General features: G+C 38.1%; 1 protein-coding gene across 2 annotated transcripts; it reads right to left on the reverse strand.

Moving 5' to 3' along the window:
• Positions 1-6918: 6918 nt before the first annotated feature.
• On the reverse strand, positions 6919-14443 carry gprin3b (GPRIN family member 3b). Of its 2 annotated transcripts, none has more exons than XM_051909177.1 (2): positions 14286-14443; positions 6919-9588 (listed from the first exon to the last, which is right to left on the reverse strand). In XM_051909177.1, exon 2 carries the CDS (start codon positions 9493-9495, stop codon positions 7507-7509), a length of 1989 nt encoding a protein of 662 aa, XP_051765137.1. In that variant the 5' UTR covers positions 9496-9588; positions 14286-14443; the 3' UTR covers positions 6919-7506. The 2 variants fall into 2 exon arrangements, with proteins under 2 accessions (XP_051765137.1, XP_051765147.1); XM_051909187.1 differs by lacking the exon at positions 14286-14443 and adding an exon at positions 14061-14198.
• Between the last annotated feature and the right edge of the window lie 533 nt (positions 14444-14976).

Here is a 14976-nt window from a genome sequence, read left to right on the forward strand (position 1 = left end):
AGATGTTCTAATATTTATAATGTTGTGTTGACCTTTGTTTAGCTGTACTTTACTCTCGGATGGGTTGACTGTGCAAATCCACAAAAGCAATTTCTGTGAGTATCTCCTTGATGCATTTTACTGCATGTGTGACAGGTCAGGTTGTAAATTTAGGAAATTGTACTGGTTTTATCTAGGAAGTCTTATCGGTTAAGTGAAAACAATGATTACAGTCTCAAATGATTAACTAAGTAAGAAGTATCTTGGTTGTAGACCACTTGTAGACCTTTTGTGATTCACTCACGGTGAAGTTCTTTTTTGTTCTTTGCTTAGAAGTAAAATATGGAGCCCCGCACATGGCATGCAGGAAACAAAGTAAATTTTGCGCACGATTTACTAATTTGTTCCCTCGATTTTCTAAATCGTACTCACTATTTACTAATTCGTTCCCTTGATTTGCTAAATCGTGAGCACTATTTACTAATTCGTTCCCTCGATTTTCTAAATCGTTCGCACGATTTGCTAATTCGTTCCCTCGATTTGCTAAATCGTTTGCACGATTTACTAATTCGTTCCCTCGATTTGCTAAATCGTTTGCACGATTTACTAATTTGTTCCCTCGACTTGCTAAATCGCGTGCACGATTTACTAATTTGTTCCCTCAATTTGCTAAATCGTACTCAATATTTACTAATTCGTTCCCTCGATTTGCTAAATCGTTTGCACGATTTATTAATTCGTTCCCTCGTTTTGCTAAATCGTGCGCACGATTTACTAATTCATTCCCTCGATTTGCTAAATCGTTTGCACGATTTACTAATTCGTTCCCTCGACTTGCTAAATCACATGCACGATTTACTAATTTGTTCCCTCAATTTGCTAAATTGTACTCAGTATTTACTAATTTGTTCCCTCGATTTGCTAAATGGTTTGCACAATTTATTAATTCGTTCCCTCGTTTTGCTAAATCGTGCACACGATTTACTAATTAATTCCCTCGATCTACTAATTCGTTCCCTCAATTTGCTAAATCTTGCACATGATTTACTAATTCCTTCCCTCGATTTGCAAAATGGCGTACACGATTAACCGTTTTGTTCCCTCGATTTGCTAAATCGTTCGCACAATTTATTAATTTGTTCCCTCGATTTGCTAAATCGTGCACACGATTTACTAATTTGTTCCCTCGATTTGCTAAATCACGTGCACAATTAACTATTTTGTTTCTTTGATTTGCTAAATCGTGTGTATGATTTACTAATTCGTTCCTTCGATTTGCTAAATCGTGCACACGATTTATAAATCGGGAGCGCGCGTAAATTGAGGGAACGAATTAGTAAATCTTGATTTAGCCTACTATTTTTTTCTTCCATGTCATGTGCAAGGCTCCATAGTAAAAAGAAGTTGGAAATACTTTCGCTGCGATATACTGTTAACGAACATACCGCCGTCATCCACGCTGCTGAGAGCGACATTCAGATGAATTGGACACCATTGTCTGTCATTGCAGGAAATGTTCTTCAAAATATCTTCTTTGTGTTCCACAGAAGCCATAGATGTTTAAAATGACATAAAGGTGAGTAAATGATGACCGAATTTTCATTTTTGGCTAAAACTATCCCTTTATGACTTTCCTGCATGTCTGGACACAATACTTTTTAGTTCATACAAATACCTGGATCTATTGGGTCTAAAAATAAACACCCTAAGGGCCAGCAATTGACTGAATACTTTGTATTTGGGAAGAAAAAATCAACAGTGAAGAGAAAGAACAGCTTGCTGTGCCACACACAAGGCCTGTTTGCTCAGGCATTGAACAGGGCGAATGAAAGAGGATCTTTTTAAAGAGCCCCTTTCATTGAAGTGGCCCATATATGCTCAGTCGCTCCACCAGAGGTTTGTTCTGAAGGAGCCTTTGGAAAGCAGTGTCACTATCTGGCCTGCTCTTTAAAGAGTGTCATTGAGGTTCTTCCTGGAATTCTGGAGAAAAAATAAGTTTGCATAGTTCTGCACCGAGTGGCACTTCATTATCTCATCAAGATAATGAGGAACTGTGTGTTGCTCACTTGGAATTACTGGCAATGACCTGCTATCAATAGGATTACAATGTCACTTAAATGTTGGGAGAGGTTTTATCTCTCAGAACAATTTTTGATAGATACTTTTCACTTTTGAAAACGATGGCGTGGCTGCCCAGAGGCAACTGTTTACACTTGTACGCGCATGCACAGTGTGCATGAATGGTCATGTGACACGCGTTTTCGGTCATGTAGTGTATAAGGAGATCGTTTCTGAAATGCTGTGGAAACGCCAGTGTAGAAGAGGATCGTTTTCATTTTGAAAACGCCGTTTTTAAATGAAAATGCACTAGTGTAAACAAGGCCTAAAATGGGTCTGCAGCATTTTCGTAACTTTGTTACTTTGTTTGTGAATGATATTTGTGAAAACGAGGTATGGAACAAAGCTATTGATATTTGTAGAAGATCTCCTGTTAATAAGTTTATCATTTTAAATGCATCATTAGAAAAAAAGGTTCTATATAGAAACCCTTACGCCAAAAAGGTTGTATATGAGAAGAAGTGTCTTAATCCTCGTCTAAACTGGCGTTTTCTCTGTCTACACTACATGACCAAAAAGGCATGTCACATGACCGTTCATGCATATGACTTGCGCGTGTAGGTAGCTGCAGTATTAAAAAAACAGTTTAACTGCACAGTAGCTGCTAAAAATGACAACAAAGTCAGCAAAGATTGCAGTTCCGTCTCCATGTTATTGTTTACACGGTCGTCAAGGATACGCCCCGTTTACGCTAGCGTGTTTTCGTTTTAAAACGCATAACTTTTGCTATGGTCACGCCTGTCATCTACACTACTCCGCCGTTTTCGACCCTCGAAAACAGAGACTTTCGAAAACGCTGCAGACTCTGTTTTAGTTTGAAAACGCCAGGGTTGCATTTTAGTGTAAACTGAACAAAACGGAGACTTTTGAAAATGATGGCGTGGCTGCCCACGTTCGCTCTCCGTATCCTTGACGACCATGTAAACAATAACATAGAGACTGAACTGCAATCTTTGGTGGCTGTTTCCATTTTTGCAGCTACCTACATGCGCAAGAGGCAACTGTTCACACTTGTACGCGCATGCCCAGTGTGCATGAACGGTCACTGTGACATGCGTTTTAGGTCATGTAGTGTAGACGGAGATCTTTTTTTGTCCAGATACAGACAATCAAGGCACCAAGATTGGGACAAAAGTAGAAGTAAACAGAAGGATTTGAGATCTCATGTAATATTATATCAATATCACCTGCCATAAAGTCATATGTGGGGTACAATGTACAGTTACTGACACCTAATTTGGACTGTCACTGTTAGCTGGGAGCCGAAGCTGTGAGTGAAGAGCGCCATATTGTCAGGATTTAATTAAGAGGAGGAGGAGAGTGAAGGGCAGGCGGCGTCTCAGCGTGAGATCAGGTGCACGTAGAAGATGATGGTCTGTCACCCTGCAGCTATTTGCAGATATTTTATTTAGCATTTAATATGAGCTGATAAGAAGACCGAATATTCTCAAAGCACCGCTCACAAATTGTGGCTAATAGGAAGTGACAGTGCTGTCACCACATAACCAGAATGCCCATGTATCTTGTATAAAGAGAGCAACTTCTTTTTACAGCCTTCAGTATTTTAATAATATTTTCAATGCAGACTATTTTTAATCTTGTAGATTAGAAATAACAGGTGGAATCATTGGAGTTAATCAAGAATGGCATAAAGACCAGCGACATTGAAAGTCAAATCTCAGACATTTGATGGATTTATTTTTTATGGGATCACTTTTGAAATCATCCATGCACTACTTTTTTTTTAGGTCTCAGACTTTAGAACCCCACAATAAATAGGTAAAAATTCAAATGTATTATAACTGTGATTAGAGCAAATTTTTGTAGAATTATTAATTAGATAATTAACTAGAAACCGTTGATCTAATAGATATTATAACAAAAAACATGGTATTTGTGTGTCTAATGCTTTTTGATAAAATAATATGACATAATGGTTTAACGTGCTGTATATACATAGACAAAACGTGAGGGAGGTACAGTATAGGAGAAGGACAGAGAGAGTAAATCAAGGTGTGTTTGTATGTGTGTGTGTGTGTGTTGCACAAACATATGTAGGGCAAATATTCCACAGGGAGCGCCGCCATGAGAGGAAGCGCTGGAGCTCCTCCAATTATTTAATGCAGCAGCGGCAAGTAAACAAAGGGGAGCTGTGATGGAGACGGCAGCTGATGCAAAACTGATCAGACAACCGGGGAGAAGCTCTGATGTAATCTCCTGATGCTCCTGGCCCCATAGAGAGCTTCATACAGTGATGCAAGGGAATAGACTATAATATGTACTGTAAAAGCATGAGAACTTGCTGGGTTTGCAGTTACGAGAACTGCAGAATTCCCTGAAGTAAGTGAGGCATTGCGTTTGGTTGCATACAGTATGACCTGAAACTGTGGTGTTTTTCAATATTTAGCCCTGCAAGTAAAGGCTTTTTAAATACTAAAATCTATGCATGTGCCTGGACGTGGAAATTTGTCCCTTTTATGAGGAGGGGTCCACTTACAATTGTTTGACCTGAAATTATGTTGATGCCCTATGACTAGGGGTGGGCGATATAGCTCTTGATGGAAATGAATGTTGGGATGTTATTTCCATAAAAAGGTCCATTTTTTGGTCAAGATCATGTATTGACAATGCAAGAGGTGAGCACTCTGGAAAGTCTCCTCCAGCACATCCCAAAGACTTTCAATGAATTTAAGGTCTGGACTCAGAGGTGCCAATTCATGTGTGAAAATGATTCTTCATGCTCCCTCCCAACCATTCTTTCATAATTTGAGCCTGATGAATCTTGGCTTTGTCATACTGGAATATGGCCATGAAAACGTCTTCCTACATGGTTTTTTAAGAAATGAAAGGCTACACACTCCATCTATTAGGGTTAGAAGAAATGTTGCCAAACACATAACATGCTAGAAATAATAATCACAGCAATAATGATCCACTCATAGACTCTTAAGCATTTGCCTATTTAAATCCAAACAGTGGCTTTTTAGGGGTGGCACATTTTTGGTATGCACATCAAATAAATTTAAACATTCAGTCATTCACAAGGCAAATGATATCTCATAAGACCTTACTTGACAACATACAGTAACTGACAGCTGATTTCACCCATCACAAAACTAATTGCTGTTTTACCTCTAAATAGGAGCACTTAATCATTACTATTTCTCATACTTAGGGTTATATATTAATTTTTAAACTTCAGGGCATAAATCACACCATTTGAACATGAATTATACCTCAAATGATGTGGCTTTTACTTTTCTAAGTGATCAAACTTAAAGGGTTAGTTCACCCAAAAATGAAAATAATGTCATTTATTACTTGCCCTCATGCCGTTCCACACCCGTAAGACCTTCGTTCATCTTCGGAACACAAATTAAGATATTTTTGTTGAAATCCGATGGCTCAGTGAGGCCTGCATAGCCAGCAATGACATTTCCTCTCTCAAGATCCATTAATGTACTAAAAAACATATTTAAATCAGTTCATGTGAGTACAGTGGTTCAATATTAATATTATAAAGCAACGAGAATATTTTTGGTGCGCCAAAAAAACAAAATAACGGAGCGTTATGAATCTTTTGTGTCGAATCATGATTCGGATCGCGCGTCAAACAGCCAAACTGCTGAACTCACGTGACTTTGGCACTCTGAACCGCTGATTCGACTCAAAAGATTCGACACGCTCCGAAGCTTAATGAAGCAGTGTTTTGAAATTGGCCATCACTATATCAGTCTTTATTTTGTTTTTTTTGGCGCACAAAAAATATTCTTGTCGCTTTATAATATTAATATTGAACCACTGTACTCACATGAACTGATTTAAATATGTTTTTAGTACATTAATGGATCTTGAGAGAGGAAATGTCATTGCTGGCTATGGAGGCCTCACTGAGCCATCGGATTTCAACAAAAATATCTTAATTTGCGTACCGAAGATGAACGAAGGTCTTACGGGTGTGGAACGACATGAGCGTGAGTAATAAATGACATTATTTTCATTTTTGGGTGAACTAACCCTTTAAGATTTTCACCTGGAAGATGATTAAACAGGTGGAAAAAAAAACACAAAAAAAAACACCATAGACCAACATTGAAGTAAAGACCCTAGTCATATCTAGAGACCAGAAGATCACAGAGATCTGGGTGTCATCTGTTTTTACTTGGACCAGTAAACAACCATCCAAAAACACCCTAGCAACCATGTAGCAACCATACAGCAACGCGCTAATAACCACGCAGAACTCCAGCAGGGTTGCAGCGAGTTCAAATCTGAGATCCACAGGGAATCTATTAGCAGTCTTAATGATGGTATGAATAATAGAGAAGGATTGCTTTAAAAATGTGCATTTCTTTAAATTTATCTGACTATTTGGGTTATAGGGCCTCCAGCAGCTGTGCACGGCCTTGTTCTGAGATCATGCTAAGTATTTTGAAGCTTAAATTATCTAAATTTTGGTTTGATGAGGATCTGTTTTTCATTATACAGCATTTGCAAATGACATACACATGAGATCTAACTGTACAGATGCAACAGAAATGTAAACCCCCAAAATAATCCATGATGTATCTTTTTTTTTTTAAGAGGCGTTTTGAAGAAGGCGTTTTGCCTTCATTATTATAGGACAGTAAGCAGACAGGATACAAAATGGGAGAGAGAGAGGGGGGGACGGGATCGGGAAAGGTCCGCTGAGCCAGGACTCGAACTTGGGTCGCCCGAAGTGTAACGGCGCTATATGTCGGCACGCTGCCCATGATTATATGTCAGTGGTATAATATACACTGTGCTAAATTTGATAGGATAAGACACTGCCATATGATGAAATGCTTGCCAAACTATTTTAATATAAAATCATAAACAGGCTCAGTTTACACCAAATATGATAATAATAAGCATTGTGAAGCTCTTTTGTTTTGTTTTTTTCTAAATAAAATAAAATATATTCACAATAAATCAACAGTGTTACAAACAAAATTATGCAAAACAAATATTTACCAAACAAACCTACTAAAGTTTAAAAAGATATTCAACTAAACAAAGTCGGTAAAAAGGGTTATATGCATACATCTGCTCGTCAGTACAGTGCATAATCTTGGGTATTTAGAAGACTGCCATTCTGAACTAATACACATGCAGATTGCTACATATTATCATTACTGTTATTATTATATTAATTATAATTATTGCCATTGCACTCTAAACATTGTTATAGCTTTACTATCACCATAAATAATTTCATCTTTTTCTAAAAATATTTTCTTTTAACATTACTGTTCTCCACATAACACTCAAATCACCATTTCTATGTTTAACAAACTCTTCAAAAAACAAACGAGAGACATCTTCCAACATGCTTTGCACAGTCTCATGGAAGATCACATTGTCCTCTCAATGAAAACCAATCATCTTTCATTCTAGTACAGACGGACGTGCGCAACAGTTGGGTCGGCGGACATTTTGGAACATGGACCTGAAGTTGATGTTAACCTGCCTCCTCTTGTTCTTCTTGCCAGGAGGCGAAGACAAGGATTTTCTGATAGTCGCCTGGGTGATGATCTTCTTCTCATGCTCCTTGATTTTGCACTGCAGGTGACTTTGAATAGCAAATCCCAGCGACTCTGGATCCACAGACGCTCCGTATACCTCCCATGTCATCCCTTGCTCGTCCCACACAACGTCATGCACACTGTTCTTGGATTGCTTGGTACTCTCCTCCTCTTGGTCTTCTTTCTCATGCTCCTGCTTTGACGCTCCCTTCTGTTGGCGCTCTGTCTTTTTACTTTGTGGTGTCGAGCTTGATGTTGGAGGAGTGGTCATTGTGATGTCCTTTGGAGGTTTTGCAGAACTTGCCTCCTTGGATTTCAATGCAGGAGGCTTGGCCGATTTTTCTGGCAGATCCTGGCAGATCTGAGCAGATGTTGTCTTGGGCTCCTGCACACATGCCACTTTATGAGGACCAGATGCTGAGACCGCAGGTGAACCCTGGCTCTGAAGGTGACAGGTAGTCTCGTTTGACTGTTTGCTTTGGCTGCAGGTCTCGATATTGATCTGATAAACCGGTTGAAGCGGCGAAAATCCTCTTTGGCTGTTGTGTTGAGGCTCTTTAGGCTTGGGCCCAAGCTTGGACTTTTCCTGAAGGTCAGCATCTACATGCACCATCACTGTGTCTGACTTTGGAGGCTTCCCAGGGAGGATCGTACTGGATGCAACAACAGATGGGACCTCTGAGGTGGTCTTCACCCCAACGACCACTGCTATACTGTCATTCTCCTCAGGTAGTAGGCCAACTGATCTCCGATGGGGTTGTAGAGACAGAAGACTAGGGCTAGTGGCTGTAGATTGACTGCAGACTGTAGCAACCGCCTGCACCTCCACGTCATGCCGTTGCGTGCCGGGTTGGTCGCCAAACTCAGCTGCTGAAGTCATGGTAGATGCCTCACGATAGAGTTTACAGTGGACCTGCTTCTGCTCTTCAGGAGCAGCTCCCTGTGTTTGGACCTCCTCATCAATCACTTCCGTGTGGACCGAGTGACTTGCACTGTTAGCTGAAGATGGGCGTCCAGAAGAAGTCTCTTGAGCAGTTCCTGGTGGTTTAAAATCCTTCACGCCGTCATTGCTACATTTGTCCTCTTTAACCGGCATATGATGGATCTCGTGTGGTTGCGGGGTCTGAATTCTTGTCCCAGGTGCTGGTCCAGATGTTTTGGTCACTGAGTGATTGGTTTTAGGAGCATTGGTAGTGGATACCCGTTCAAGCGGGGAACTGCTGATGCTTATGCTGGTGGTGCAACTCACATCTTTTGATTCAGATAAAAGTGACATGTCCTTGATTGTGTTGTTGGTGCTGGGAGCCCGAGCCTGGCTTGGCGTTTGATTGTGCAGAGTCACTTTGATCGCACTAGTTTCTTGAACTACTGATGCTTTGCTCTGTACTTTGGGCTCATGTTGTTCATTTTGAAGTGCCTTTGTTGTGCTATTGCCATTTCTCTCCTGGTCAGCGTTATATGTAGTTGTAGATGATGGGCTGGATGTCGAAAGGACAGTTTTTGAATTTGAATTCATATCGCAATCAGTTTTTCTACCTTCAGTGCTCTTGGCACACTGACCTGAGGTCTTTATGTTTACGTGACTATTTTGAGGTTGCCTGTGTTCTTCGCTGCCATGGGACGACACGTGTTTGTCTTCAAGGACAGTCCCTCCAAGAAGAGTGGTGTGGGAATCTTTGATGGAGGAATTGAGATGCATATTATCCTGATCTGAGCAATCCTGATTTAAGGTTAACTTTGGCTCAATGTCCCAGTTAGCATTTAACTCTTTATTTCCCAGCACATCTATACTGGTGAGCTGAGGCATCATCTGGACAGTGACAGTCCTTTTGGGGTTTGGTACATTTTCCATGTTGAATCCCTTTTATGTAATGAAAATCCAAAGTCAGAATATTCCAATTTGGTTCCCCTCTGAAAGCCTGATATTGTCCCCTTCAAGACTTCCCTAGAGCAGAGAGATAAAAATAATTTTAGATACACTGTCTTCTTGCGATCATTATAAATGAACTGTGTTAGAATCTGCCTGAACATTTATCTGCAAAATATATACAGTTATAAGGGAATGATGTAGTGTAAATGTTTGAGGTTATTTATAACTGTACAGAACAGCTCAGTAGGAAGTTCCAATAAAATGAAACAAAAGTACAACTAATCCATCATAAGCCATTACTTGTAGCAGTGCCATCCTTTACTTGTTCTGTAAAGCATTATATCAATATAGAAACAGTTTTTGTAACATCAACTACACTGCACAACACAGGCTTATAAATTATTTAGGAAAATGCTTAATCCCGTGTCTCACATGTACATGCAATGTAAAAACTACTAATGCAAATATACAGACAATATGAGAAAAAAACCCAAAAACAATAAACAATTCATACAAATTGTATTACATATTTGTAATGTTAATTACTGCATGAGTTTAACTGTATATTCCATAGTTTATTTTAATAAATTAAATGCAGTTTTATAGACTTTTAATGGAATTTTTCAACCCATGTTTGGGTCAAATATGGACAAAACCAACAATTGGGTTTAAAAATCTAATTTTAAATTTTAAACCAACGGTTGGGTTTGTCCATATGTGACCCAACCATGGGTTGAAACAACTCAGCATTTTTAGAGTGTACATTTTGTCTCTACAGTATAATATAAAAACTGACATTTCATACATTTCAGCATATATTATTACATTTTTAGAAGGACAGATTTAGTTTCTAGTGCCAAATTAATTCAACATTTGATTTATTGGGAATATTCAAACAATCCCAGATATTTTCACTATGTGATGCTCCCTCCATCCTATTCATTAGCAAATGATTTAGATCAGAAATACATTGCAGGCATCAAAACTCATAACAACACATTGTTTCAATACACTCTTAAAAGTAAAGGTTCTTGATGGTTCCATGTAGAACCTTTAAAATTCATGGAATCTTTCCATTCCACAAAAGGTCTATAGTGGAAATGGTTCTTCTATGGCATCACTGAAAAAAAATCTTTTGAAACCATTATTTTTAAGAGTGTATATGATAATGATAATTAGCAATATACACTACCCGGTCAAAAAAACAGCCACAGTTTAGATTTAAATAGGCAAATACTTACTTAAGAGTCTATGACTGGATCATTATTGCTGTGATTATTATGTTTCTGCATGTTATGTGTTTGGGAAAAGTTCATTTAACCCTAATTGATGGAGTGTGTAGCTTTTCATTTCTTAAACAACCATGTAGGAAGACACATCATGGCCATATTCCAGGATGACAATTTCAAGATTCATCAGGCTCGAATTGTGAAAGAATGGTTGGGAGAGAGCATGAAGAATCATTTTCACACATGAACTGGCACCTCTGAGTCCAGACCTTAAATTCATTGAAAGTCTTCAGGATGTGCTGGAGTAGACTTTACAGAGTGCTCACCTCTTGCATTGTCAATACAAGATCTTGACCAAAAATGTATGCACCACTTGATCAGTTTTTGGTCAAGATCTTGTATTGGCAATGCAAGAGGTGAGCACTCTCTAAAGTCTTCTCCAGCACATCCCAAAGACCTTCAATGAATTTAAGGTGCCAGTTAATGTGTGATGATTCTTCATGCTCCCTCCCAACCATTCTTTTACAATTTCACAAAGGAGCCTGGTGAATCTTGACATTGTCATCCTGGAATATGGCCATGATGTGTCTTCCTACACGGTTGTTTAAGAAATGAAAAGCTACACACTCCATCAATTAGGGTTAAAAGAACTGTTCCCAAACATATAACATACTAGAAACACAACAATATAATCACAACAATATTGATCCAGTCACAGACTGTAAAGTATTTGCCAATTTAAATCCAAACTGTGGCTTTTTTTTTTTTATTCAGTATATTTTATAACAATTTTACTAGTAGTCTACATATAAATGTAGCAAGTAAGTATTAGAATTCATTCCACCATATTCTATATCTTTCTCTATTCTGAAGAGTTGGTGAGCAATTATTCCGTTTTTGACCTTAGCAACTCAAATAGCCCCGAGGAGCCTCAAAAATGGAAATCTGACAGTCGAACACAAACCACAGCTGATTCAGGGAAAATAACAGCCTCAGCAACCCTGAACAATGATAGCTTCACCGATGAAGACTACAAATACGATACAAATGTTTTATAGTATTCTGAGCATGCAGAAGTATCATTAAAGGGATAGTTCACCCAAAAATCAAAATTCAGTCATCATTTATTCACCCTCAAGTAGAGCTGCACGATTAATCGTAAAAAGATCTCGATTCAAGCACGTGATCCTACTATATTAATGACAACGATTCTTCAAAGATTCGTTCAAAAACACTGATGCTGCGTCCCATGCATTTAAAAGTTAATGGCCAATCGGATCTTTATAAAAGTCCACATTGGTATTGCAGATTAAATATAACACGATAACATTAAATAAATATTTTCTATCAAGTTAACTAATTATTAGTCACTCAAACCTCTCACCGTCGGTCGCGCATATCCGCCATGTTTTGTAGTTTTTTTTAACACTTTTTACTCGTGTTTGTAGTTCTGAACTGAATCCTCGTCCAAAGTGCAATGGGTTGTGGGCAATATTAGCCTTTATAGTGTGCACGGATCCACACTTCAAAATCTACTGGAAATAGTAGACCATCCGGGGACTTTTGGCATACTCTTTTCAACATACTATGCTTTGGGACACACTTATTTTAATCTCACATACTATTTAGGATGGATAGTATGGACATTGGGTCGGAGGGTGATTCATCCAGCAATGAAACAAGTATTTATTAATGAGTCATTGAATTCATTCAAAACCATTTTTTAAATCATTCAAACATTTTCCAGCAATTAGAGTCAGCAATTTATATTTTGTCAGAACCTCTAGTAATTACATTTTATTTTGTTTGGTTGTATATTCAGAATCATGGGAGAATCATGATCTCTATTTGAAATCAAAAAATCGTGATTCTCATTTTATCCAGAATCGTGCCGCTCTACCCTCAAGTTGTTTCAAACCTGTATGAATTTCTTTCTTCTGCTGAACACAAAAGAAGATATTTTGAAAAATTTCTGTAATCAAACTGTTGATGGGCACCTTTGACTTCCAAGTCAATGGTTTGGTTACCCATATTGTTTAAAATATCTTTTGTGTTCAGCAGTAGAAAGAAATTCATACAGGTTTCATACAGTAAATGATGACAAGATTTTCATTTTTGGGTGAACTATTCCTTTAAGCATCATGTATTCATAAAACAACAGCTACATTTTGCTATAATTATCATACTATCTGGATTGCCTTGTTTTTATTGCATTGGCCAATGACAAACCCATCAGTTTACCACTAATATGCATATGAACAAAACAGTTCTTTCTGCTGCAGCACTTTTGTTGAAGTTTGAATAGTAATGTATAGTGTATAGTTAGTAGGTATAGTATTTTACATTTTCTTCCTTTCAAGTTGATAACAAACATTAGAGGAAAGTCTATGTGTAAAACTGTGCGCCATCTCTCTCTCTCTCTCTCTCTCTCTCTCTCTCTCTCTCTCTCACACACACACACTATAAATAAATAAAAAACGAAACACTGAGCCAGTGCGATTCACTGGCCACTGCGGAAACATTCACTCTAATTGCCTGACAAAAGCATGAAAGTCAATTATGGCAAGTCTCAAATTGTGACCTGTCATTGATGAGAGCCGCTCGGAGGACGGTCGAATCTGCAGGAGGGTGGGGGTGGGGAACACACTATCAAATATTATTAAGTTCTGGCGTCAGTGTCTCATATTAAACATTAATTTCTACATCCAGCAGATATCCCACTAGAACATACATACATCCAGACTTCAGGCAGAGAAATGCCTCTTTCTCAGGAGCTGGTTAACACAGGGCTCTACACAAATGACCCTAAAAATAATCCATTTTAATAGGGCGAAGTCACGCATATTGATTGGGGCTGTAAATAAGACGACAGACTGCGATGCATGCAACAATTCACAAAGAGACACACACGTTTCATTTGCAAATACTAGCAAACTCATCTTTAAATTGGGTTACGAGTGCGCATACGCACACACATTTTTTCATTGACTTCTGCTTCTGCTATATTCAGTTTCCTTAAATGATATTCAATTCCCTATCACTAAATATTTTGCATTCTACATTTTTATGTACAATATAAAACATTATTTAGAACCATTGGCAACAGTGTAGCTAATTTCAGGATTTTCTATCCTTCTGGGTTCATTTGGTCCCCCACAATAGGCAAAACCTGACCTACACACACACACACACACACACACACAGTAGGACAAAAAGCAAAACCAAAGTCTAAACAGCACCATGCATTATGATAAATGAATTAAACCCAGATTAATTGGTTATATCTCTTAAAAATAAGAATTTGTTAGTTATACTTACCATTATCTTAAGAAAACCATGAAAAATGTTAGAAAAAGCTTTACATTAGAAAATATTTAGTTTAATCATTTTCCCCCCAAAAAATGCTGAACCCACCCATTCATATACAAATCCTTGCTTTGACTCCTATTGAAATCCCATAACTTGACCTTGTTGGCAAATTCATCACTGTGATGTATCCCTGTAGGAGCTGCAGATAAGAATACACGCGCATAAAATTCCTACCTGGTACGTGTGCGTCTGTCTCACATCATTTTCCTTTTGATTAGTGCGCAATTGTCGCGCTGCTCGTACACTAGTTAGTGCACTCGACGGATTATCAATGAAAGAATGTTAGGCGCGTGTCAGTGAGATAAAACCACGCCTTCCAAGCGCATCCGAACCGCAAGTTCAATCATCCTGTGGCGGGTGGCAGCAGGAAGCATGCGGTTCTCTCCATCACCGCTAGATGACGCCACAGTTCTTTAAGAAAATCAACTGCTCAAGTTAACTAGGAATAATATGAGGATCTCTCAGAAGGAACGTAATTCATGTCCTTCCATCAAAAAATGTCTTAATATTGGATAAAAAAAAAAAAAAAAACTTAAACTCGCTGTTTTTTTTTTTTTCTTGAAAATGGAAATCATATTAGGTTATTTTCTTTTCACAACATTTTTTTTTTAAACTTAAACTTTTTTTTTTTTTTTAAATGGTTTTGGATTTAAATGAATTTGAAATAATTTAAGAATTTAATAGGAAATATTCAAGGTGTTTCTTCAACGAAAAAATGTTTTGGAATAGTGTTGAATTTGGTAGCCTTAATCATTTTGGGTGTAAAGAGCACAAACATGAGCCTGAAATTAGTTCTGAAATTAACTTCAAGCTGGCATCCTCAGGTAAACTTACTTTCAATCCTTCACTTAGGCTACTATAGCAA

This window comes from Ctenopharyngodon idella, chromosome 1 (assembly GCF_019924925.1).
Source record: "Ctenopharyngodon idella isolate HZGC_01 chromosome 1, HZGC01, whole genome shotgun sequence".
Lineage (NCBI taxonomy): Eukaryota > Metazoa > Chordata > Actinopteri > Cypriniformes > Xenocyprididae > Ctenopharyngodon > Ctenopharyngodon idella.

What these genes read in the sequence shown, in the direction of transcription:
- gprin3b (XM_051909177.1), bottom strand. Translation starts at nt 9,495, where the DNA reads ATGGAAAATGTACCAAACCCCAAAAGGACTGTCACTGTCCAGATGATG.